We start from the raw sequence: 25,281 nt of genomic DNA, 5'->3' as shown, positions 1-25,281 counted from the left end.
TGCCGAAACAAACACGCCCTTACAATGATATCACTTTCGCCTTGGGCAGAGCGAAGGGATTGTTATTTTGAAAACGAAGAAAACATGAGCAACAAGACACATTACATGGAAGCATGCATGACTAAAGGAACATCAATGGCTTCCCAATTTCTCACGGTGCCTCCTGGTACAACAAATGTAGGCACGTGGCTTCTTTCAGCAGCATCTTCAGCAATAGCATTGATGAACCCAGCACTGTAGAAAGTTCCTGTTGAAACACCCGATGTTGGGGAGAATCCAAGGCCCTCTTTACGCTTGTTTTCCAGAATCTGAATCACTTTGCCCCAGCCTGCAGCCTGTCCTTCTTGAACAGCCTTCTGGGCGTCTTTCAGTGAAGCCATAGCAGTACTAGCTCTTCGAGGCTCCGCGCCTTCAACAGTCAAGCCTGGCACAATCACACATACATCACTAGTAATCAAGTGCTTGTCATCCATCAGGCTCTGGATATCATCTTGCACCACACAACAGCCCATAGGATTTTGGAGGCATTCTGAACAGGAAGCATGATCGTGATTGAACAAAGAAGCTTGACACAGTTTGGCATGTAGCGGCACCAAGGGAGTAGCAACATTGCGGACATCCAACACGAGATCCTCTTGAGGAACAGGGACCCTTTCAAAAGCCTCAACCGTATTAACAACAGCATGGTCTGGGAGTGGATTGTCAAGAACATGAGGAACACTATTCTCAAAAGTCAACCGTCCCTTTTCTATTAGGTCCTTCACAATATATTTCAGAGCAAAGCAGCCTTCAACATCATGGCCTTGAGCACCCTGATGGAATTCACATGTTAGATCCTGTCAGAACCTGGGAGGCAATGGATTAGGCGGAGGCTTGCCTGGCCTGGTGACACAGTGTCCCTTGGCCAGTAGAGTTGGGAGCAACTCACCATACCGCATTGGTATTGGTGGAAAAGAAGGTTTGGGTCGGGGACCCTGTTGTTGCTGCCGTTGCTGTTGAGCGGGAGGCTGTTGTTGTACTTGCTGAGCGATGGCATTGACGGGCACTGGTGGTTGACCCGGTGGCAGAGGATATTGCTGGTAGAATGGCGAGAAGAAAGGATGTTGAGAGTACTGCATGTATTGATAGGGCAAGGGTAATTGTGTAGCAGCTGCAGATGGGTTACCAGATACCATCCCTACTTCGGGTTCTTTCTTCTTATGGTGGCCGTTACCATACTTCTTAGGTGCGCTAGTTGAGGATTCACCCTTCTCAAGAACAATAATACCCTCTCTGACAGCCTCCTCTAGAAGAGTTCCCATAGTAACCATGTCGGAGAAATTATTCGGAGCAGAGACTATCATCCTTTCAACATATTCCTTCTTCAAGGTCTTTTGGAATGTCTGTGTTAATTCTTCCTCATCAAGTCGAGGAGAAACACGGGCAGCTGCCCCTCTCCATCTCTGAGCGTACTCACGGAAGGTTTCATCTGATTTCTGAGATAGGGCTTTAAGAGAGTCCCTATTTGGCTTCAGACGGGTATTGAATTCATATTGACCTTCAAAAGCAGCAGCGAGTTCCTCAAAAGTATGGATGTTGTCTTTGCTCAAACTAGTGTACCAATCTGCTGCGTCATCTGTCAAGCTACTTTGGAAGCAGTGGATCATCAGTGCGTCGTTATCTGCGTAGTTAGCCATCTTTCGGACATACCAGATGACATGGTTGTGTGGGCAAGAAGTCCCATTGTATTTGTCAAATTCTGGCTCTTTGAATTTCTTAGGAACCTCAAATCGAGATACCAAGCATAGATCACGAGCTTTAGCAGGAGCACCATTGCTTCCCCGGCTAGCTTTGACCTCACGGAGTTCTCCAGCCAACTCTTTCAACTGTCTCTTCATAGCTTCCATTGCGGGATCTTGTCCGCGCGGAGTATCGACATCAATCACTTGTTGCACAGTGTGTACAATAGGGTCGGTAGCAATAGTAGTCACCTGAGGCATAGCAGTGGATACAGGAATCTGTCCTTGACCAGCAAAACCAGAGACACCAGCAGCAGTATTGGGAGAGTAGTAAGCTGAGAGGCCATAAGGACGGCCGTTGGGCATAGCAAAACGAGCATCAGTGGCCACAGTAGACAGTGGGATAGAGGGAATCACCTCAGCAGTAACTGGAACAGAAGTGGCTGGTTGTTCCTGTGCAGCCATCATAGCGGGCATAGCGTCATGAGCCTTAGCCAAGTCTTCTTTCATAGCAGCCAATTCGGCACGGAGCTGAGCATTTTCCTCTTCAAAATTAGCCATCATCCTTCTCTTGTGAAATCTTGTCTGATGAATTCTATCTGGTTGGTAGACTTTGCGAACACGAGCCACTTTTCAGACTGCGGCGGACAAAACCAGGAGGCAATGAGCACGAGAGAAGTTTTTTGTGACCAATGAATGCATATGATGCATGAAATGTGTTAATGCATATGCAAAAAAGACTCTTTTTATGTTATCGGAGGATTTTAGACAAATTAAAAACTTGTAAACATTACTAAACAACAATTAACATAAACGGGAAACAAACAATCAACATATAGTTTTACAAGACAAATCCGACATAAACAAATGGAAATAACAACAGGAAATGGAGGCCCTCAAGCATAGGAAGTGGAAGCATCATCCTCAGACTCAGACTCATAGCTGCAGTATCGTGCATAGAAGTCACGGGCACCCCTAGCCCTCTTGGAGTCTCTCATAAGCAATCTATCTTTCTCCTCAATCTCCCTCTTAGCCTTAGCTAGCCCTTCCCATCCAAAGTCATGATCAAGTTCTCAGCCTCATAGTATCTAGCTCTCCACTGATGCTTCTCCCGACTCTCCATAGCTAGATGCTCCTGATACATCTCCTGGGTAGGTGGGAGTAGAGGCAAAGGCATGGTAGGAATAGATGCAGACACATATCTCATAGAGGGGTAAGGCATACCAATCTCCTCAGCTTGGTTTATCACCCACTGTGTATAGGCCTCATGAGCAATACCAGACCTTATACCCATATGCTTCACTTCTTTCTTCCGAAGCTTAGACCAAGCTTCCATGAAATCCTCTCTAATTCCCGTGGGAGCATTGGAGTAGTGAAAGAAGTAAGGAGCTGTAGCAAGATTGATGAGCTTATCTTTCATCGGAAAACCAAATTGTCGCAAAGCAAGCTCCGGGTTATAGTTGATTCCGCCCCGGGTACCAAGAAGAGGTACATTAAGAAACTTCCCACCACCAAAGATGATTTCCTTAACCCTAGAAGCTGGAGTGAGCCAAACCACTTCATTAGGAGTGAGAGCCATAATCCTCTGTGAAATAGACCAATTCTCCGGATTGGCGTGGAAAGACTCCGGAAGGTGCGAAATAAACCACCTATAGAGGAGAGGCACACAACAAAGAATGTATCCACGACCCTTGCCGGATCGATCATGAATAGCATGGTATGTGTCAGCTAGCAAAGTAGGAACCGGATTCTTGGAGTGGAAGATCATGATAGCATTCATGTCCACGAAGCCATCAAGATTCGGAAAGAGAATAAGCCCATAGATGAGAAGTGCAAGAATAGCCTCGAGAGTGTCCTGACAAGTAGTTTTGAGGTTGGCTTTCCCAAGAAGATACTCTGAAGTGAACCCTCGGATGCGTGCCTTAGTGATAAGATTCTTGGAGACATCGGTGGTCTTGAGATAGAGATCCTTAGCAATAACCAATGGAGTAGGAGGATTTTCAGGTCCTGAGAAAGGTATCCCCTTAGCAATAGATAAACCCATCAAGGAAGAATAAGCCTCTAGAGTAGGCACCAACTGAAAGTCTGGGAAAGTGAAGCACCGATACCCCCAATCATAGAATTGCACTAGAGTGTGCACAAGCTTCTCATCCACATTAGTATGGAGAATAGGAAGTAAGGCCCCGTAACGACGTCGGAAACCAGTCGGATCCTCAATCTTGAGTGCCAAATCTCTCAAACTAGCCAAATCCACTTCCTTGAACTTGTAGGAATTAGTCCTCTTCATTCCTACAATGTTTACAAATTCCACTTGTCTAAGCCCTTCGATAACAATGCATGGAAAAAGTGTATGCATGTATGCATGAATGCATGATTATGTTCAAGTTCGGAGAAAACATGGTGGGTTAAAGTTCAAAGTCAAGGAGTCACGGGTGGACACGTTGTCCGGTGAAACTAGGGCTTTAGGAAATAGTAACCAGGTTCTAAAAAGGTTCCCAAGTTGCAACCTCTCCGACGTATATCACGGTGTCACGAGACAACACTCGCTCCATGATTATGCGTGGAAGGTCTAACTTGAGTGTAGTATCGCGTGACGACTAAAACTCGAGACAACACTCGGTTTAGCCTCCGCACTACGTCCTAGAAAATGGCCATGGATGGGTTTGGTTATCTACGGTTCATAGCGTCATAGAACAATTAGAAGTAAAGTGCCTAAACGCGACAACACGCGCCGACAACATCACCTCCAAAATGCCTCAGCTATGTGGGATTGATCGCATAATCCAAAACACGAGGCAACCCCCGGAATGAATTGTCGATTATATCCCTCCTAAATCCTAAGTTCACTCAGCCCGGGTGCAAGACTTTTGATATTCTCACCCCACACGTTTGCAAGAAATTAAACATTTATTCACATAGGAAAGCAAGTAAAAGAAACAAGTAAAAAATACAAGCGCAAGCGTGGAAATAAAGACTAGGCGTAACTCTCGAATCTCCCCAGTGAAGTCGCCAGCTGTTTTATCTTGGTTTTTCGGGTGTCAAACATTGATTACGTTTGAACCTTTTAAACCGGTGATATCTTATTTTTTCTTGGGAAGGGAAAAAGTAAGCAAAACCCTTGAGAATCGAGGTCCGGGAGTTGTTTTCGCTACGGGAAGGTGTTAGGCACCCATAACGACTGTAGTATCCTATAGGAACCGTCTTTAATTTCTACGCGCGCGCTTTATTTTTAAATGCTATTTTGAAAATGTTTATTAAACCTAAGAGTATTCTAAGTGAAGAATGGAAGGGAGAAGAATGTTTTTGGATTTTTATTTTAGTTGAATTGAAGGAATTTTGATTCCTTGCCTACGTACCCGTTTAAGGGATCAAATCCACCGTAGTTCTCTTCCAAAAATGTTTTTGTTTTTGTTGGTTGATTTTAAGTTTGAAAATGGGAAATTTGAAGAATGAGAGAAAGAGGCCTCAAGGGCATGAGATTATGAAATTGTGAGGTTGGATTAGTCATTTGCAAAATATGGTCTAAGTGTGATTATTTTTCATTGAAATTTGATTAAGAAAATAAAAGGGAAAATTACAATGGGATTTTGATCCCAAGGTTTATTATGAAAAAGAGTTTGAATGATGTTGTTCACATTTTTTTGAAAATTGATTTTTCCTAGGTATAAAGCCTAAACATTCATCTAAACATACAATCCTAAACATACATCTAAACATGCATATTCTAGCTATATACTATAGTGATGTGTGTGCATGTGTCGGTGCTTGTGTCGGTGTACATCATTAGAGTCCATTGTCCCTTACATCATACCCTAGATACATTCTATGGCTTCTTTGCCAAGAAATTAAAAGTGGCATGGAAGTAAAATATTACAAGAGCTCCTAATTATTACATTCTAATTTTGCATGAAATTGAAACTTAAAGTGCAAGAAATTAAAGTGGAGAAAGGGATGAGATATGGAATGAAATGGGAATGCTTATGGAGAATATGAATCATGAAATGAAAAGGTTAGTAGCATAAGGCAATATCAAAAGAAATAAAGCAAGAAAGACACTATAACATGAAGGATGGAAAACAAACCAAAATAAAGGCAAAATGAGTGCAAACATGGCTAAAATTTGTTCATAGAATGCAAGAACCAAGTGACCTATAATTCTCACATCCCAATACATCTTTAAAGGTTTTAGAATCAAATCTTGGAATGGGAATTAAGGCAACATGATTTGCTTGGCATTTTAAAACAAACTTTTAAACATATTTGCATTATTTAACTTCACAACTAACTTGTAAGCTAAGTAATTAATCAAGATTCATACTCATGCATTAATATCGAGCACAAACAGTGGCTAAACTTCTATGGAATCAAGTGGCATAGGTCACCAAAATTCATCAACCAATTTGGATTAAAATCAAGCAAATTTTCACTCATTTTTAGCACAAAATATCGCAAAAGGGTAAGAAAATTAGCCACATTACTTTTACCAATTTTAACATGTAAAATGTTCATAAAAGTATCAAGAAACATACTAAAATCACATAGGAATTTTTAGGAATTTTTTAACAAAGTTTTTGAGCAGGAAGGTGTGTAAATAGCAAGGAGTAGAGTTGAAATAGCAAGAAAAATGCCAGGAAATGAAATCCACAGGCCAAACTGACCCAGGCCCAAAGGAGACGGATCTGATGAAGGCACAAGGACCGTTGGATTGATCCAATTGGATTGGATCCAAAATCCAACGCTCAAGCATGCGCCAACACACAGATCCATACATCAGGCTAAAGGAGAATTCACAGTAGCCGTCAGATCAAAGATCTGACGGCTCACACAGAAGAGGAGCATGGTAAACGTAGCATACACACACACACAGGATCAGGCATGGCATATATAAGCAAAAATGTGAAGGGAAACCTTACAACTCTCACATGCTTCTCTCTCTACAAAGTTCTTAGAGAGAGAGAGTCTGCAGACTCTCTCTTCTCCGACCTAGCGCCGGTCATCTTCTCCAACTTTCCGACGCGGTGGCCGGCGGTGGCGCCGCCGCGTCGGAACCCTAAACGGAGACCTGAACACATATTCTTGACGCTCATGACCTCCTCTCTTCGATTCTGAGGCTCGTTTCTCAAAGAAACTCTCGAATCAAAGTAGATCGGACTTTTATTTCACGGTTCTGATGCTTCTTTTTGTTAACTTTTCTTCTTCTTCTCTTATTCGAAAGGTTCTTGCAAGAAAACTCTTAAAATGCTCCGATCTACTTTGATTCGTAGCCACAGCACATGTACGAAGCTAATGTTCAGGATTTTCGAAAGAAGACGTGAAGAGGAAAGGAAAGAGAGTTTGATACGTGTGTTTTGGACTGGTGATGTGACGAACGAAGAAGATTGTGAATTCTTCGATTGTCCTTCTTCTGGTGAACTTCGTATCTTTTCTTCTTCTCTGCTACGGCTTCGAATTCGAACTTTTTCCCTCTTCTTCTTCAAATCCTTCGTGATCACGAAGATTTCGTCGTTATTGATGAGTCTTCGTTGGAATTGCGAAGGTAAGCTTGGTGATGACGATTCTTTGGAATCTCTGAAAGCTTCTTTCTCTTCCTTGCGAATTCGTCTGGTTTTTTTGTGAAATTGATGAGGAATTCTGTGTTGTGTGATGTTTTTGATTCGGTTATGGCTTGAATTTGATGAGGATTGATGAATTTGGTGATAACCGAATTCGGTTAGGGTTTGAAGATGATGAATTTGTTCATCATGTTCTTGAGCTTTTTCTGGATTTTTGTGGTGTTTGATTCGTGGAAGGGAGAGAGAGAAAATGTGATTGTGTTGTTGATGATGTGTAAAAGTGTGTATGGATCTGCGATGAGTTGGCCTTTTATAGGCTGACACATGTATGGACTGGACCAATGAAATTTTGACATGTGGCATGCCTTTGTAACAAACTTCTCTGGACCATTAAGACTCTGACACGTGTACAGAATAGATGACTTGGACAAAAGAGGACTAAATTGCAAAATAACAAAAAATAAGGACAAAAATGAAAAGGAAAAGAACACAAAGGACAAAAATGCAAAAATAATAAAAATTGAATAAAAAAGGTATATTTGAAATAAACGTAAAGTGAAACGATTAAAATTGACAAAACGGACTAAAACGAACCAATGGCCTAAATGAGGTACTTTAAAGTAGCCTCTCTCTGCCGAAATTTCGTGTGAAATGACCAAAATGCCCCTAGGGCTAAAACGACTGAAAATGACTCAGATGCAAATTTAAAATGGATTTTTAACAGAGAAATGAAACAACAGTTTATTTAAACCAACTTGAAAGACTCAGAGACAATTTTTAAGATTTGAACAGAGTCTTGACACTTGAAAAGACTAAAATGCCCCTAGGGGCAAAACTGGCATAAAAATGACTTCTCCTGCAAATTTTGAAATGGATTTTGACATAGAATGTAATGAAGACTTATTCAAACTATTTGAAAGGGCTCAACCTAAATTTTAAAAGACTGAAAGAAATTTTGAAATAGGAAATGACTAAAATGCCCTTTTATGTGAATTTTGCAAATAACATTGAAATAAAATGCAGAGAAGGATGTAAGTGATTAGAGACAGTTCAAATAGCTTGTAATGCAAGAAAAGAAGAATTGAACAAGTATTTTTAGGTCCAAAATTAGGGTATAACAGATTCGAGTTTGATTTTGAAAAAACACCACCATTAAAAATGATGAAGAAGTGGATTCGATTTTGGACAGGGAGAGAAGAGGGAACTTAAAGGAGAGGATGAATGGAGGAAGAGGAACCCTAATTTCTGGGTTTTGGATTGCAAAGAAGAAGAAGAAGATGGAAGTTCAGTTTTGGATATGAAGAAGAAAGGGGTAAATCGGTAATTACCCACATGTTTGGTCTCATTAAGGGCAAAACAGTCCATTCACATGTGAAAATCTAACGGTTCCTTTTAAGATAAATAGATCGAATGGTTAAAATTACAAAATTTAATAAGGTCTACCATGGACCTCTTTTAAGGTTGGTCCACTATAGATATTTGGAGTTATAGTTAACAGTCGGGATTTATTTGGCAAACGGCTGAAAAGTTGAGGGACTCAAAGGTACTTTTTATTACTTATGGGACCAAAATGAAAACATGAAATAAGTTAAGGGACCAAGTGATCTAATAAGCCATAATAATATGATTGGGAGCAAGAATGAATTTATTCATCTTCATCCTGATGAAGAATGTATTGATTCATAAAAGTTACGAATCGTTCGAGATAAGAAACGATATTTGTATAACCATTTTTTGATAATGTTTTGACAACTTTATATCTCATATTCACGTTATGTTCTTACTCTTCATCTTCTTCTCTCCCTATTGTTTTTGACCAATAAGACGAGAGAAAAAGAAGGCTGTCATAAAGTTATCACCAAATAGTTGTATAAATATCATTACTCATTCAAACCTTTGTTTTTGGGAGTCCAACTATGTTTACAGTGAATCAATTCATAATATGTGTATATGTGTAAATCAATTGACAACTTTGTTTTTCAAAATCTAAATCTAGAGTGTATGTTTGCAGCAGATCCATTCACTACGTCATTTAACCAATTTGAATCAATTCATATGACCAAAAACTCTTTAAAAAAAATGTGAAAACTGTTTTCCAAATTAAGTTTGTTCTAAATTAAGTTTTCAACCAAAGTTTTATGAAATTATGCAAACGATACATATGCAAAGATATTTAATCCTAAATAGAAGGATACATACAATAGAACTACAAATTAACACCTATGACATTGCTCTTACCAAAGTTAACTCGAAAACTCAAGGCCAACCAAAAACAATGGAAAATCGTTAAGAATCCAAAGGTTATCCACAATGTTTTCACCAAGAAAAAGAGTATCATCTGTACACTAAATATGAGAAATTATCAGGCTATAGTTTCCCTATCTTTAACCCCGATAACTCCGCCCACCGGATTGAAGCACTCATCCCCTCTACCGCCAAGAGAAAAAGGAAGGGTGTCAGGTGATCACCCATTTTGATCCCTCTTTGGATATTTATTTCATGAGTAGGGCACCCATTTACCATAACAGAAAGATTCATAGAGAACACACACTAGTAACAAAATTCAATGTAACATAATGCATTTTCTACGGTGTAATATTATAATTTAATTAATGATATATGTTGGTTCGACCACTGATCCACTGACTTGATGTCATAACTAGGTCGATGACCTATCCAAGTTTAATAATATTGTTCGTAAGCACGTATAAAAGAGTCGAGTTCTTGTTGTTTCGATTGTTAGATAATATTATTACCCCCCAGTTTCAAAATACATGTTGCAGTCAACCACTCCACATATGTTAATACCCAATTTGATCGTTACTATCTTTATCTAGACAAATCGAACAACATCTTACATGATAACATTTGCTATTCAATTGTAATGGAACCCTAGCCTCCAGATTGTCTCCAACTCTTCTTCACATTTGGTTTTCTCTCCTCTTATCAATGTTTCTATTTTGTATTTTATTCTAAACATTGCTATTTTTGAAATAAAAGATAGATATAAACTTTTGTTCAACTTCTATTCATTACATTGCTTGAAGCCCAAATGATATAAAAATGAACCCTTGATGTTCCTTTATATTCCTTTTTTCATACATGATATTTACAACTGAATTACATGAAATTAACTTGAGGAAGGAAGCCAAAATATACAGAATTCCACATTATTACTTCTTGGTACCTTTCAATTTCCTTTCAACTTCACACCGATGTTCCAACATTACTTTTATAATCTCGACTTCATGTTGATTTCAGCTTGTCCAAGTTAAATAATCTCTGCAAAACAAACATACATAAGGTAATGTTTTTTTTTTTTTTTTTTTTTATATATAGGAACTGTCATGACCTAATTTGTTTCTTGAAGAAGAAAAATGCAATACAAAAAACTGCTGAATGGCCAATTTTCATGACAAGTTGATAACATTAGGAAGATGAAATCAAGCTTACTAAAATACAGTGAATATCTTCAAGAAAAGGCACTAGTAGAGAAACCAATATCTGCATTTTCTGCTTAAGCATGTCACGGTCTTCATCTTCAGTCATAAGGAGATCAATGAATGTTTTATTTTCTGGAACTAATTTTAGGGCCACCTGCAATGCCAATTATATTTGTTCACACCTTTTAATTTCTTCACTAAAAGTGCAACTTATGCAAGCTTTGTTTGAAGTAAAGATCATAATCCTAATCCCCTCACCCTAAATTTCAATCACAAAAAAAGATCATAATCCTAAAATTTCTAAAAATTAATAAAATAAAGAGAATGTGTTAAGTAATGACTGAGATTAGATTGGCAAAAAATAACTTTATTTATTTATTTTTGGGGGAACTTTATTTATTTATTTATTTATTATAATCTCTAAAAAAGTAGAGATTATAATAAATAAATATTCTAGTGTGATATAATCAAGAATATGCGATTATCAAGATATACATTATTTGCCCTAAAAAAAGATATACGATATTTAGCATGCAAAATTAATCTATAACACAAAACTGATTGAAAATTGAAAGAAAAATAAATAAAGAAAACGTGATTAGTACCCTGACAGCAGTTGATGAAATCCATCCATGCCACGGTTTTAATGTAGCTTCATATGATTCTTCAACCACTTTCTCCATTTTCTTTTCAGGATCATTGGATAGTATTTGTAATAATGAGGAGGTAAAATCCAAGGTCCTGCATAATAGCTCCTGAAATTAAGATATTTTTTCTTTGGTAATGCCCATGTCTCATATTAGACGCCCCTTAACCCTTCTATATTATGTGTTCATTTGAAATATTTATACTCAAATTATTCGTTATTATTTTATAATACAAATATAATATTTATTCATTTTTTTAATTAATGTTACCCTTATTTATTAAAATAGTTAATTAAGTGTATATAGTGCAAACCTATTTTTTTTAATTGAAAAATTGTATGAATAATCATTATCTGAAGAAATGTGCAAATCTCAAATGAGACGGTATGAGACGAATGAAGAATTTACTCTTTGTTTGATGAATAGAATGGACTAGTAAAATTCTATTTGGAATTTCTGCTAATTGTGAGGAGTTACAAAGTCAATACACATTATCTCATGTCGATTATTACTTTCAAACAAAATAAGAAAAATTTAAAATGAATGGAAAAGTGTAATAATTGATGTGAGGAGTTACAAAGTCTATACACATTATCTCATGTCGATTATTACTTTCAAACAAAATAAGAAAAATTTAAAATGAATGGAAAAGTGTAATAATTGAGGATTTTTGATGATCCGGGTTTTTTTTGGTAGTGGTCGGGGTTTGAACCCCAGACCTTGCATATTTTATGCATCGTCCCAACTAGCTGAGCTAAGCTCACGAGGACGATGATCCGGGTTTAACAGTGGACCCTCATATTTTTGGTAATTTTCAAGAAAAAATAGATATTGTTTTGTTTTCACTTTATTATTATTATTATTATTATTATTATTATTATTATTAGGGTTAATTAAATTTTTAGTCCCTATAAATATTCACAATTTTGTTTTTAGTCCCTATAAAATAAAATCACACTTTTTAATCCTTATAAAATTTTCCATCAACATTTTTAGTCCCTATAAAATTTTTCCATCAACATTTTTGGTCCCTAAAATGCTTAAGGAAAATGTCACAGGGACTAAAAAGTGTGATTTTATTTTTTAGGGACTAAAAACAAAACTGTGAATATTTATAGAAACTAAAAACTTAATTAACCCTTCTTATTCTTATTATTATTATTATTATTATTATTATTATTATTATTATTATTATTATTATTATTATTATTATTATTATTATTATTATTATTATTATTATTATTATTATTATAAAATTCAGTTTTTACAAAAAAAAAATTGTAAATGTCAACCATTGGACCAATTTGAGAGGTCCATATTAAACATACACATGATAGTTTAATAAATTTATTCTTATTAAACTATTAAGAGTGTAATGAAATTGAGAATAATATACATAAATTTTAAAGTATTATTGAAATAAAATTATCAATGCCCCATTGAAAACATAAAATGACATTTATTTTGAGAAATTGTTTTTGGTTAATCGGACACTTAATTAAAGTTATATGTTTATATATAGGCATATCACCTTGTGAGCCAAACAAAGGCCTTACTGCAGCTAGACCCCTTCTTTGCAATGCCTTCCGTTGCTTCCATTTTCAATATTTCTACCAAATTTAGATTCGTTGTTGGATTTGATTCATGCATTAGTTCCAATCTCTACAATCAAAAGGAATTTAATACACAACTAATCATTGGTAGTTGACCAATTAATCATATTTAAAAAAATGGAAGTACACAATGAAAGTCATGTAATAAATATACAAAAAATCCCCATAGTATATAATGTAAAGAGAAGGGGTTTCCTTAATTTATTAACCACCTAACTTATAACCCTTGGTTAACTTTTATGTTCGAGTTCTTTTTATTAAGAAAAACTTTATGTTAAGTTCTGTTATTTAAATTTAAGGTATTGAATCTACAAACTTATAGATCATTGGTGAATGTAAGTAGAGAGAATGGAGTAAGAGATAAAATCATTCTCGTTCTCATTGAAAGAACACAGGCTACTTAACTTATAAATTAGATCAACGATAGTTTCTAAATTGCTGTTGCATAGGCCTAATTTGATATTATGGAAAAATATAGCCTCAATTGTAGTTATGATGTCATTGAAGAGATCTTTAAACCAAGTGATTGAACTCAAGTGGTTAACGAGATCGTCAAAAGATGAATCGGTTGAAAGAACTCAAGTTCAATTTTTTGGATTGAACAATATTTTATGAGACCATACTTGGCTCATAGCCTAACTTCAAATTACCAAAGTTCTCTTATCCCGATAATCTAAGGGTTAACATAAAAAAATTGTAGAGATCTCTAAAATCTTTATCTTGCAATCGTAAATCAAGTAGCTATAGGAGATCTAGAGTTTAAATCTTGGTATCTAACATATATAATCCCTAACATTTTATCTATAAAAAAATGCATTAAGAGAAGGTTAAGTAAGGGTTAACTGGGTGGTTAATATAATTAACTCATCAGCTGAATTGAAAGATTTAGCTATGGATTTTCTTTGTACCTTGATATTTTGATACACATCTTGTCTCAAAACAGCCATTGTTGGCCCAATTTTTTCTGTTTACACGTAGTAACAATGTGTTAATATAAATGTTTAAACTTTAAACACACATCAAACTTTGAACATAATTAAAGATTTGAAGTAAGAAAGCATGTTAACATACCAAGAACATGCAGAACTGAATAACATATAGAGAGAAAAGGCTTGGTGGGGATATGAGCAGCTTCATGGTTTTCTTCAGTTGGTTTAACTATTACAACCATAGAAAGTTCTTCAATGACACAACTTATCTCTGATTTCTTCTCCATTATTTCTCTCTTACCACTCTTCATATTTCATCAACCTTCCTTAATTTCTTCCTTCTCCGTACAACTAGGGTTCTATATATAAATATATAAATGTACCTCACTACTATGGATTTCAAGTTTCTTCTTTAAGGAACAAGTCTTGCAAGCTCAACTATATATTAAATTATTATTATACCAAGTACCTTGTCAAAGCTTCTTAGACTTGAACTCATTTTTCTTTTTCTCTTCTTTTTTTAAATAAATTATTTTTTGGTATGTCGATAACTCTTGTGATATATCAACGTTCCCCTTTAAACTATTGACGGTGACATATATATTTGACCTTGTAATTATTCTTTATCCAAATAATGTTTTTTAAAACATTATATAAGTAGATAAAATCCATGTAGGTCCATATTGAAATTGACATGTCTAAAAGATTATAGTAGGAATCATTTTCCCTTTGTTGATGTAATTTGGAGTTCACATTTTTATGCGCATGATGAGCTACGGTTATAGGTAAGTACTGGTATTAGGAACATATTATGTTTTATTATATTCAATTATTATGCAAGTGGGGAAGGACATGCCACTCTTTTTCCCATGGAAACCATTTGTACTTATCTAAACTCTCATCCTATCAGCAAAAATCAGATGTTTCTACCATATTATGTTTTAGGTATGTCATGATGACAGTGTGAGATACTAGAATCTTCATTAAGTTTTAAAGTTTTTTAATTTAATAAAATGGGATAAATAATAATATGTAATTAAGTTGAAGTTTTAAAATTTTTAATACAATAAGATAAATTATAATAATAATAATAATAATAATAATAATAATAATAATAATAATAATAATAATAATAATAATAATAATAATAATAATAAAATTAATAATAATATATATGCCTATAATGGTTTATATTAAATTTGATAATATCAGTAATTTGTACTAATTTTATGTGTTTTATTATAAATTTTCCAATTTCATAATTTTTAAAATATTTGGTGCATTTCATAATTAAACACAAACAACGTCATGGATTAGTCGAGCAAACTTAATCTTCATATGGTTCATTTATGCACACTCAAATTTCTTCCTATATCATGGGGCAAGTCAAACTTTCCCGAATAGCATGAACAAATCTCATTAAGGTAGTGTTTAATTTGATTGACCCCTTTGAACTATACTAACCAATTATCAGGAACAGGGTACTCATATCGTCGTTGTTCTGGCGTTTCATCTGGGTGAATTGAACACATCCATCTAAGTTGATTGACGAACATTGATGCTCAACATTGACCCTTTTTGTTACTTTGTGGTTGAGACAACTGTTAACTCAACCCATATTTGATCCTTCAAGCTAGACATTTTAACATCAACACGGACCATAAACATACTGGGTTTCCCATTGTTACATTAAACTCCAACTAGATTAGTGTTCATTTCTACTAGATAAGTGTTAATTCTTATATGTAGTGTGGAGTAAATGAACCATAAACACCAATTTATAAAAGTTCCTTTGCAGTGCATACCACCAAAATTGTAGGTGTATGGTAGAACACAAAAGATCTTGTCTTTCACTGGTTCAAATTATAGAATCTCAATTGTTCTAAATCCCCAACCCACAAGTTTTCAATCAGTTTAGGCATCAATATATTAACATGTTTTAGATGATATAAACTGAACGACTAAAATATTGTTTCGATTTATAGAATCTGAACCAGGTATGCACATGATTTTGCAACCTATACACTTTTTGAATGTAGTATACCGAAATAGAAAACAATGCAATAAAAAAGTATACTGATAGACGTTTGGCAAGTGCACCAAATACTATCGAAGTAGTAAAAATATCGTTCCCACGAGGACTGTTTTTAACTTCAATAATTCAATTGCGTTATATAATTAGGATGTATAAAAGCGTATTTTGTTTTGCCACTAGGCAGTAGATTTGGTTTGATTTTAAGAAATCAAATAAAAAAGAATAGATTTGATTAAGAAAATATGGAGAGAGATGAGATCAGGTCTTCGAATCCTCTATGTTTCCCCTAATTGGTTACTGCACCTATTGTTACTAATGATTCTCTAGTTTCACGATAGTTAACAAATTAGCCCTAATCAATCCCTTGAGTTAGGACCCTCTTTTTAAACTACAGCCCCTAATTCCTTAGGTGGTCTAATAATCATCAAAGGTTTAAGCACGTTAACCTAATATCACTAACAAACGATTATCCATTCCTAGACTAACCATGTTTATTAGAACAATTCAATTAGGTCTAAGTCGAAAGCTATGGTCAGTAGTCATTCGTTCTCACAAAATCATGTTTATATTTGATCAGGATATAAAAAGCATTAAGAACAATTGAATTGAATGAAAACTAGAATATCATTAATAAGTAATAGAGTTTCACAGCAACATGTATCAATTAGGGTTACATAGATTCATCTCTGACCTAATCTCTGAGAGATTTAGCTACTCATAATCGAGTTTACAAATAGCATAATCAATGAAATAATTAAAACATACATGAATTGGTAAAAGGATGAAGAAATCGCCCTTCTAGCCGTCTCTGATGTCTCAAAATCGCACTTTGCTCTCCAAAATCGTAACCCTTGTTCTTCAGATTGAGTGCAGTATTTATAGAAGTCATGGGCCTGACCCGTCAAAATCGCGCCGCGCCATGTATATAGGCGTGCCGCGATTTCCTCTTTACAGGAAGTGTGTATTTTTGCTTCAAAAATCGCAGCACGGCTTGAAATTGGCGTGGCGCGATTTCCTTCGAACAGACTTCAATATTTAAGCTTTTTGCACTCCAGAACAGTATAAATTGCATGAGAACTCTATCAAAATGTCACAATAAGTCCCTAATATTACGTAATGACAGAATGTCATCACAACCCCAAACTTAAACCATTCCTTGTCCTCAAGGAATTTGCTTGCAACAGTGACAAATGACAGTAAAATAACAGTTACCTGACAAAACGATAGTACCCAAAAGTTCATTCTCCTTCTAGCTAAAGATGAGCTAGTTTGACTTGTTCGCATCCACCAATTCACAACTCCTCGCATCAAATTGAAACAGGGTTCTACCAGTCGACATGCAGGTCTACATATTACCATACGCTTGAAAAGTTTCTAAATATCAATCAAAGTCAATATCATTACACACTTTTGAGGTCTTTAGGGTTATAACGGGGCTTAGGTGAAAGGTGGAATATATTTGGATAAGTAGGCTACACAAAATTTGAGTTAGGCATTCCTACGGAAGTTAAAGCACAAAATTTCAATCCATCATTCATTCACCCTTTTGGAATAACAATCAATGTAAAGGTACTAGAGAATATTTTTAACATTTAGGGACAATCGAGTTTGAAGTTACTCGGATTTTCAATGTTTTGTCCCTTTTTCATCATTCATTTTCATTTTTTTTTCATACACCATTTTTGTGTATATTTTGCATGACAATTTTTTCTTTTTCTTTCATTTTTTGTTCTCTAATTCTCTAGTACCCCCACCCCAAACTTAGTTGGTTGCAAATTCCAATAGCAACCCCAAACTTAATCTTTAGCAACATTCTACAATGCCTTAACTCAGAAATTCATTAAGGGACAAGTCCTAAAAGTCTCTAGGCTTGTAATGTAGTTTGTCGCCGAACAAAAAGTTCTAATCCTACCGGCTCACAATTGGTTAAGAAAGGATAAATTCAACAAATTAAAATAGGGTAGGCTTCAAAAAGGCTCACAGGACCAAGCACTTTTGCCTCAGTGTGTAATTGACAAAGACCAATCAATAATAGAGAAACAATGCAAGTTCTAGAAATGTAGTTGCATGGAAAACTAATCTAAATATAAGTAAATTGAAAAACAAGATTTGGCAATGAACCTTATGGCTGAGATTTCTGGGAGTATGTGACTACCTAGCAACGCCGTACACTTCTCCTTTGAATCAAGTCACCCCTCCTTTAGAACTTTTGGAATACCGTTTCATCAAACAACTGTTACTAAACTGGAATAGGTCACATGAAACAAAACAAATTCATTAATAATAAACAAGTGCAGGAGCAATTACAATAGGGAAATAAGTTCAATGGACTTCGACATTAAAAAGAAAATAAAGAAAATAAATTGAAAACAAAATAAATGTAGTGGGTTGCCTCCCACCCAGCGCTTCTTTATCGTCACTAGCTTGACTGCTAAGGATTCTCAGAGGTCGTTCAGAATGAGTGCCACCCTTCCTTTTGGTAGGTCGCCACCTAGGTATGGTTTAACTCTTTGTCCATTTACTTTGAAACTTCGATCTCCTTCAGGTGTCACTAGTTCAACAGCTCCATATGGTGACACACTTTTGACCAAGAATGGTCCAGACCATTTTGACTTGAGCTTCCCAGGAAACATCTTCAACCTGGAATTATACAACAAAACTAGTTGTCCACAATTAATATCCCTAGACACTAAGTTTTTGTCATGATACCTTTTTGTCCTGGCTTTATAGATGAGCGCATTTTCATACGCTCTAAGCCTCATCTCCTCAAGTTCATTAAGTTTCAAAATTCTTTTCTTACCAGCGGCTATTTGATCAAAATTTAAGGCCTTAATGGCCCAATAAGCTTTATGTTCTAGCTCGACTGGAAGATGACATGCCTTCCCATAGACTAACTGATAGGGTGAGAACCCAAGATGGGTCTTAAAGGCTGTCCTATATGCCCACAGTGCGTCATCTAATTTCCTAGACCAATCTTTCCTATTTGACGCAACTGTCTTCTCCAGAATCTGTTTCAGCTGTCGGTTTGAAACCTCTGCTTGACCACTAGTTTGTGGGTGATAGGGAGTTGCAACTTTGTGCTTAATGTTATACTTTTTGAGCACATTTTCAAGAAAATTATTGCAAAAATGCTTCCCCCCATCACTGATCAATACTCTAGGGGTTCCAAACCTAGTGAAAATATTCTTTTGAAGGAAGTTGACAACAGTTTTGGCATCATTAGCAACACATGGTATCGCTTCAACCCACTTTGTGACATAATCAACACAGACTAGAATATGGAGATAAGAGTAAGAGGAAGGGAATGGTCCCATAAAATCAATACCCCAACAATCAAATGGTTCAACTTCAATGATTCCTTTTAGGGGCATTTCATTCCTCTTTGATATGTTACCTGTCCTTTGGCATTTGTCACATCTTGTGACGAAGTCGTGGCAATCTTTGAAAAGGGTGGGCCACCAGAATCCACTTTGCAAAATTTTTGCAGCTGTTCTTTCTCCACTGTGGTGGCCTCCATAAGCTGAGCTATGGCAGTGCCACATGATACTATGTGCTTCCTCACCTGCAACACAACGTCTAATCAAACCGTCAGTACCTACCTTAAACAGATACGGGTCATCCCACAAGTAGTGGTTTGCATCTTTGAAGAACTTTTTCCTCTGAGGGTAGGTCAGATCATCAGGAACTATGTTGCCGGCCTTAAAGTTTGCCATGTCAGCAAACCAAGGTCTTTCTCCAATAGCAAACAGCTGTTCATCGGGGAACTCGGCCTTGATGGCCTTCTCCTTCTTTGTTACCTCATCATTCTCCAGCCTTGAGAGGTGGTCAGCTACCACGTTCTCGACTCCCTTCTTGTCACGAATTTCAAGATCAAATTCTTGCAATAATAGGATCCACCTCAACAGTCGAGGCTTTGAATCCCCTTTAGTTAAGAGATATTTGAGAGCTGCATGATCTGTAGAAACAATGACTTTGGAGCCTATTAGATAAGAACGAAATTTTTCCAATGCAAAGATTACCGCAAGCAATTCCTTTTCAGTTGTGGAATAGTTAACTTGATTTTCATTTAAAACCTTGCTTGCATAGTAAATTGCATGAAAAAATTTGTTCTTGCGTTGGCCTAGGACTGCACCAACAGCATAATCACTTGCATCACACACAAGTTCAAAAGGTAAATCCCAATCGGGTGCAATGATTATTGGTGCAGTTACCAACTTGTTTTTAATCAAAGAAAAAGCATTTAGACATTCAGAATCAAAATTAAACTCGTTTTCTTTGACCAAGAGGTTACAGAGGGGTTTGGAAATTTTAGAAAAGTCTTTTATGAACCGCCGATAGAAACCGGCATGCCCCAAGAAACTCCACACTCCTTTAACGTTGACGGGTGGAGGAAGTTTCTCTATAACCTCTATCTTGGCTTGGTCCACCTCAATGCCTTTAGCACTTATTTTATGTCCCAAAACTATACCTTCAGTTACCATAAAATGACATTTTTCCCAATTCAAAACAAGGTTAGTTTCGGTGCATCTTTTAAGTACAGCATTTAAATGGAACAAGCATTGATCAAAAGACTTACCAAAAACAGAAAAGTCGTCCATAAATACCTCAATGTTCTTCTCTATCATATCAGAGAAGATGGAAAGCATGCACCTTTGAAAGGTTGCCGGCGCATTACACAGCCCAAAGGGCATCCTTCGATAAGCAAACACTCCAAATGGACAAGTGAAGGCAGTCTTTTCTTGATCCTCCGGAGCTACTGCAATTTGATTATACCCTGAATACCCATCCAAGAAGCAATAGAAGGCTTGGCCAGCCAATCTCTCAATCATTTGATCCATGAATGGTAATGGAAAGTGGTCCTTTCTTGTTGCGGTATTCAACCTCCGGTAGTCTATACACATTCTCCAACCAGTGACGGTGCGGGTAGGTATCAATTCATTTTTTTCATTTGCTACCACCGTCATTCCTCCTTTCTTGGGCACCACATGAACTGGACTTACCCATGAGCTATCTGAGATAGGGTAGATCATACCTGCATCTAGTAACTTCAGCACCTCTTTCTTTACCACTTCCTTCATTGTTGGGTTAAGTCTCCTTTGAGGTTGAACCACCGGTTTGTATTCAGCCTCCATGTGTATTTTATGCATGCAATAAGCTGGACTAATACCCTTCAGATCAGAAATGTTCCACCCCAAAGCTCCTTGATTGTCTCTTAACACCCTCATTAATTTTTCTTCTTCTAAAGGTGTCAAGGTATTGCTGATAATTACTGGTTTAGAGGCATCCTTAGTGAGAAAAACATATTTCAAGTGAGAAGGGAGTTCTTTTAATTCTGGATTTTTCTCTCCTTCTCCACTCAAAATAGGAGCATCCATAGAGTGCTTACCCATTAATTCTTCTATTTTTACCGAACCCAACTCTTGCTTGCTTGCTGCTAGTTGCTTCACACAATCACTTACTTCAAGATCTTCATCATCTTCACCTTTTTCTATAGAATTCACAATTGCACGTTCAAGAGGGTGTGTTGGTTGATGTTCACAAGAGTCATCTTTAACTATTTCTTCAACAATGTCAATCCGGTAACACTTGGGATTTTCATCTTTGTGCTTCATGGCCTCAAATATATTAAACACTACTTGCTCCTTATGGAATCTCAACATTAGCTCTCCTTTCTCAATGTCAATCAAAGCACGGCCAGTTGCAAGGAAAGGTCTTCCTAGAATGAGTGGCATATCCTCATCTTCAGCCATATCTAAGATCACAAAATCTGCTGGGAACACCAAGTCATTAACCTTGACTAGCACATCTTCAAGTATACCGAAAGGATAAGAGATTGACCGATCAGCTAAAGTAATGGTCATTCTTGTTGGTTTTGGTTCCCCATACTTAAGCTTCTTCATCATTGAAAGAGGCATCAGATTTATACTTGCTCCCAAGTCACATAAAGCTCTTCCAATGTCTACCGGTCCAATTGAACAAGGGATAGTAAATGCACCAGGATCCTTCAGCTTAGGTGGCAGCTTCTTTTGAAGAATAGCACTACAGTTTTCAGAAAGTGCAATGTTCTCATCATCCTTAGGCTTCCTTCGTTTAGTCAACAAGTCTTTCATGAACTTAGCATATAACGGCATTTGATCAAGAGCTTCGCCGAAAGGAATGTTCACCTGAAGTTGTGAGAAAAGTTGCATGAACTTCTTGAATTGACCTTCATCCTTTTCTTTCTTCTTTGAAAGGTGAGGGTATGGAAGCTTCACATATGATGGAATAACCTGTGGTTTGTCTCCATCTTTCAAAATTTGACTCTTCGACTTCCTCAAGATTGAATCTTCATCAATTAACTTCTCACTTTTTTCTCCCTCTATTTTTTTCTTCCTTTCATTTTCAACTACTCCATGATCATTTTCTTTTTCAACTACACCCTCATCATTTTTTTCAACTACATCATCCTCCATCTCAACTACTTCATCAACCTTCTTTTGAGCTTTTGGAACTAAAGGTGTCAAAACCTTTTTGCTCCTCAATTCAATAGCATTACAAGACTCATTCTTAGGGTTATCTTTAGTGTTACCTGAGAATCCGCCTTTGTTTTGTTCAGCCAACTGCTTAGCCAATTGCCCCAGTTGAGTTTCAAGCATCTTCCTAGAAGCTTCATTGTTCTTTCTTTCAGCTTCTTGACTCTTCTTCATCTCTTCAAAGTTGCCTTGAGTCATCTTCATGAAGTTCATCATAGTTTCCTCAAGAGCTGATGGCTTCCTTTGTTGTTGTTGAGGAGGAGTGAGCATTTGAGAGTTCAAAGCATTGTTATTTGAGTAGCTTAAATTTGGATGCTTATTGATGCCTGAATTGTAGTATTGATTCTGCCTTTGATAACCTCCCATGAAGTTAGCTTCTTCACTTGATCCTTCTGGAGCACAGTCACCGTTGGGATGTTCTTCACCACATAAGTCACACTTGATTGCAGCTACTTGTTGTTGCTTATGAGCCAAAGTGAAGCCTTGAAACTCCTTAGTTAGAGCTTCGATTTGTTTGTTCATAGCTGCTTGGTTCGCAAGGATAGCAGTTTGTTCACTCACCCCAAACACTCCTCTTTCTTTCTTTTTAGCTTGATCACGATACTCATTGCCAGCCATTTTTTCAATTAGAGCTTGAACTTCATGATCAGTTTTGCTCTTGAGACTACCTCCCGCGGAAGCATCTAAGAACATTCGAGTGTTTGGTGTTACCCCCTCAGTGAAGATTTGGAGGTATTGCTTCTCGGTGAACTCATGATTAGGGCATCTCTTAAGAAGCAAATTGAATCGCTCCCAAGCATCATATAATGATTCACCTTCTCCTTGCTTGAAGTTAGAGATCTCCATCTTCTTTTCCCAATATTTAGACATAGGGAAATATTTCTCCAAGAACTTCAGCTCTAACTCTTCCCATGTTTGAACAGTCCCGTTTGGTATTGTCAGCAACCAATCTTTTGCTCTTCCCGTCAAGGTGAAAGGAAACAGCCTTAGCTTCTTTTGTGCTTCAGTCACGGTGGCTGGTTGCACACAAAACTCGCAGGTTTCAGCAAAGCGGCTCAAGTGTTCATGAGGACTCATAGCTTCAGTCCCATCGAATTGCTTGTCCCTCAAACCGTTGAGGACAGTTGTCTTGATGTCGAAAGCTACAGGGTTAGCTGGTTGAAAAGTGTGGGTCAGTTGACCGCGATGAGTGGCTAACCCGTAGTCTCCTAGCTTAGGTCTCGGTGGTACAACTCCTTCTCCTTCCATAGTTGCAGATTTAGGAGAAGAGATTGTTTCAGATTCAGTTGAGAGTGGCTCCGGTATTTGTTCTCGAACACCCGGTGGAACGGACTGAGCTAACCTTTGCGATCGGACAGCTTTCCGAAGTGCTCTAGCAGTCCTTTCAATTTCCGGATCGTACTCTAGGTCGTCTGAGCTCTGTTTACCTCGCATAAACAGCAAAATACCTTAGTAGCACTGCACAACGCAAAGTAATCAAGTGAATATGAAAACAGAAAAATAAAAATTAAAAACAGAAAAGTAAATTGCAAAAACCCTAAATTATAACGTAATTGCCTTGTTGAAATAATTCAACAGTCCCCGGCAACGGCGCCAAAAACTTGATAGACGTTTGGCAAGTGCACCAAATACTATCGAAGTAGTAAAAATATCGTTCCCACGAGGACTGTTTTTAACTTCAATAATTCAATTGCGTTATATAATTAGGATGTATAAAAGCGTATTTTGTTTTGCCACTAGGCAGTAGATTTGGTTTGATTTTAAGAAATCAAATAAAAAAGAATAGATTTGATTAAGAAAATATGGAGAGAGATGAGATCAGGTCTTCGAATCCTCTATGTTTCCCCTAATTGGTTACTGCACCTATTGTTACTAATGATTCTCTAGTTTCACGATAGTTAACAAATTAGCCCTAATCAATCCCTTGAGTTAGGACCCTCTTTTTAAACTACAGCCCCTAATTCCTTAGGTGGTCTAATAATCATCAAAGGTTTAAGCACGTTAACCTAATATCACTAACAAACGATTATCCATTCCTAGACTAACCATGTTTATTAGAACAATTCAATTAGGTCTAAGTCGAAAGCTATGGTCAGTAGTCATTCGTTCTCACAAAATCATGTTTATATTTGATCAGGATATAAAAAGCATTAAGAACAATTGAATTGAATGAAAACTAGAATATCATTAATAAGTAATAGAGTTTCACAGCAACATGTATCAATTAGGGTTACATAGATTCATCTCTGACCTAATCTCTGAGAGATTTAGCTACTCATAATCGAGTTTACAAATAGCATAATCAATGAAATAATTAAAACATACATGAATTGGTAAAAGGATGAAGAAATCGCCCTTCTAGCCGTCTCTGATGTCTCAAAATCGCACTTTGCTCTCCAAAATCGTAACCCTTGTTCTTCAGATTGAGTGCAGTATTTATAGAAGTCATGGGCCTGACCCGTCAAAATCGCGCCTTGCCATGTATATAGGCGTGCCGCGATTTCCTCTTTACAGGAAGTGTGTATTTTTGCTTCAAAAATCGCAGCACGGCTTGAAATTGGCGTGGCGCGATTTCCTTCGAACAGACTTCAATATTTAAGCTTTTTGCACTCCAGAACAGTATAAATTGCATGAGAACTCTATCAAAATGTCACAATAAGTCCCTAATATTACGTAATGACAGAATGTCATCATATACTATATAACAAAACAGAACACCATAAAACACATAGTGTTATGCAAAACATAATACTCCCTCCGTCCCAATTTAACTGAGCTAGTTTACCTTTTCACACAGATTAAGAAAAGTGTATAAATGAAAGAGAGAGAGAA

The 25,281-nt window shown here is 36.7% G+C and overlaps 1 protein-coding gene and 1 non-coding gene across 2 annotated transcripts; one reads left to right on the top strand and one right to left on the bottom strand.

Moving 5' to 3' along the window:
• Positions 1–10,255: 10,255 nt before the first annotated feature.
• On the bottom strand, positions 10,256–14,323 carry LOC146953097 (glycolipid transfer protein 3-like). The gene is made up of 6 exons (XM_085744671.1): positions 14,045–14,323; positions 13,882–13,937; positions 12,892–13,022; positions 11,319–11,454; positions 10,724–10,867; positions 10,256–10,552 (listed from the first exon to the last, which is right to left on the bottom strand). The coding sequence occupies exons 1-6, from the start codon at positions 14,211–14,213 to the stop codon at positions 10,517–10,519; spliced, it is 672 nt and encodes a 223-aa protein (XP_085600797.1). The 5' UTR covers positions 14,214–14,323; the 3' UTR covers positions 10,256–10,516.
• Positions 14,324–23,197: 8,874 nt separating this feature from the next.
• LOC146953096 (small nucleolar RNA R71) lies at positions 23,198–23,303 on the top strand. Its single transcript, XR_015025257.1, has one exon. It is a non-coding gene; the product is annotated as a small nucleolar RNA R71 (small nucleolar RNA).
• The last annotated feature ends 1,978 nt before the right edge of the window (positions 23,304–25,281 follow it).

The sequence above is a fragment of the Medicago sativa genome, chromosome 1, assembly GCF_051527215.1.
Source record: "Medicago sativa cultivar Bolivia chromosome 1, Bolivia_mono, whole genome shotgun sequence".
NCBI lineage: Eukaryota > Viridiplantae > Streptophyta > Magnoliopsida > Fabales > Fabaceae > Medicago > Medicago sativa.
Note: the sequence above shows the minus strand (reverse complement) of the source record. Positions and strands in the feature narration are given on the sequence as shown.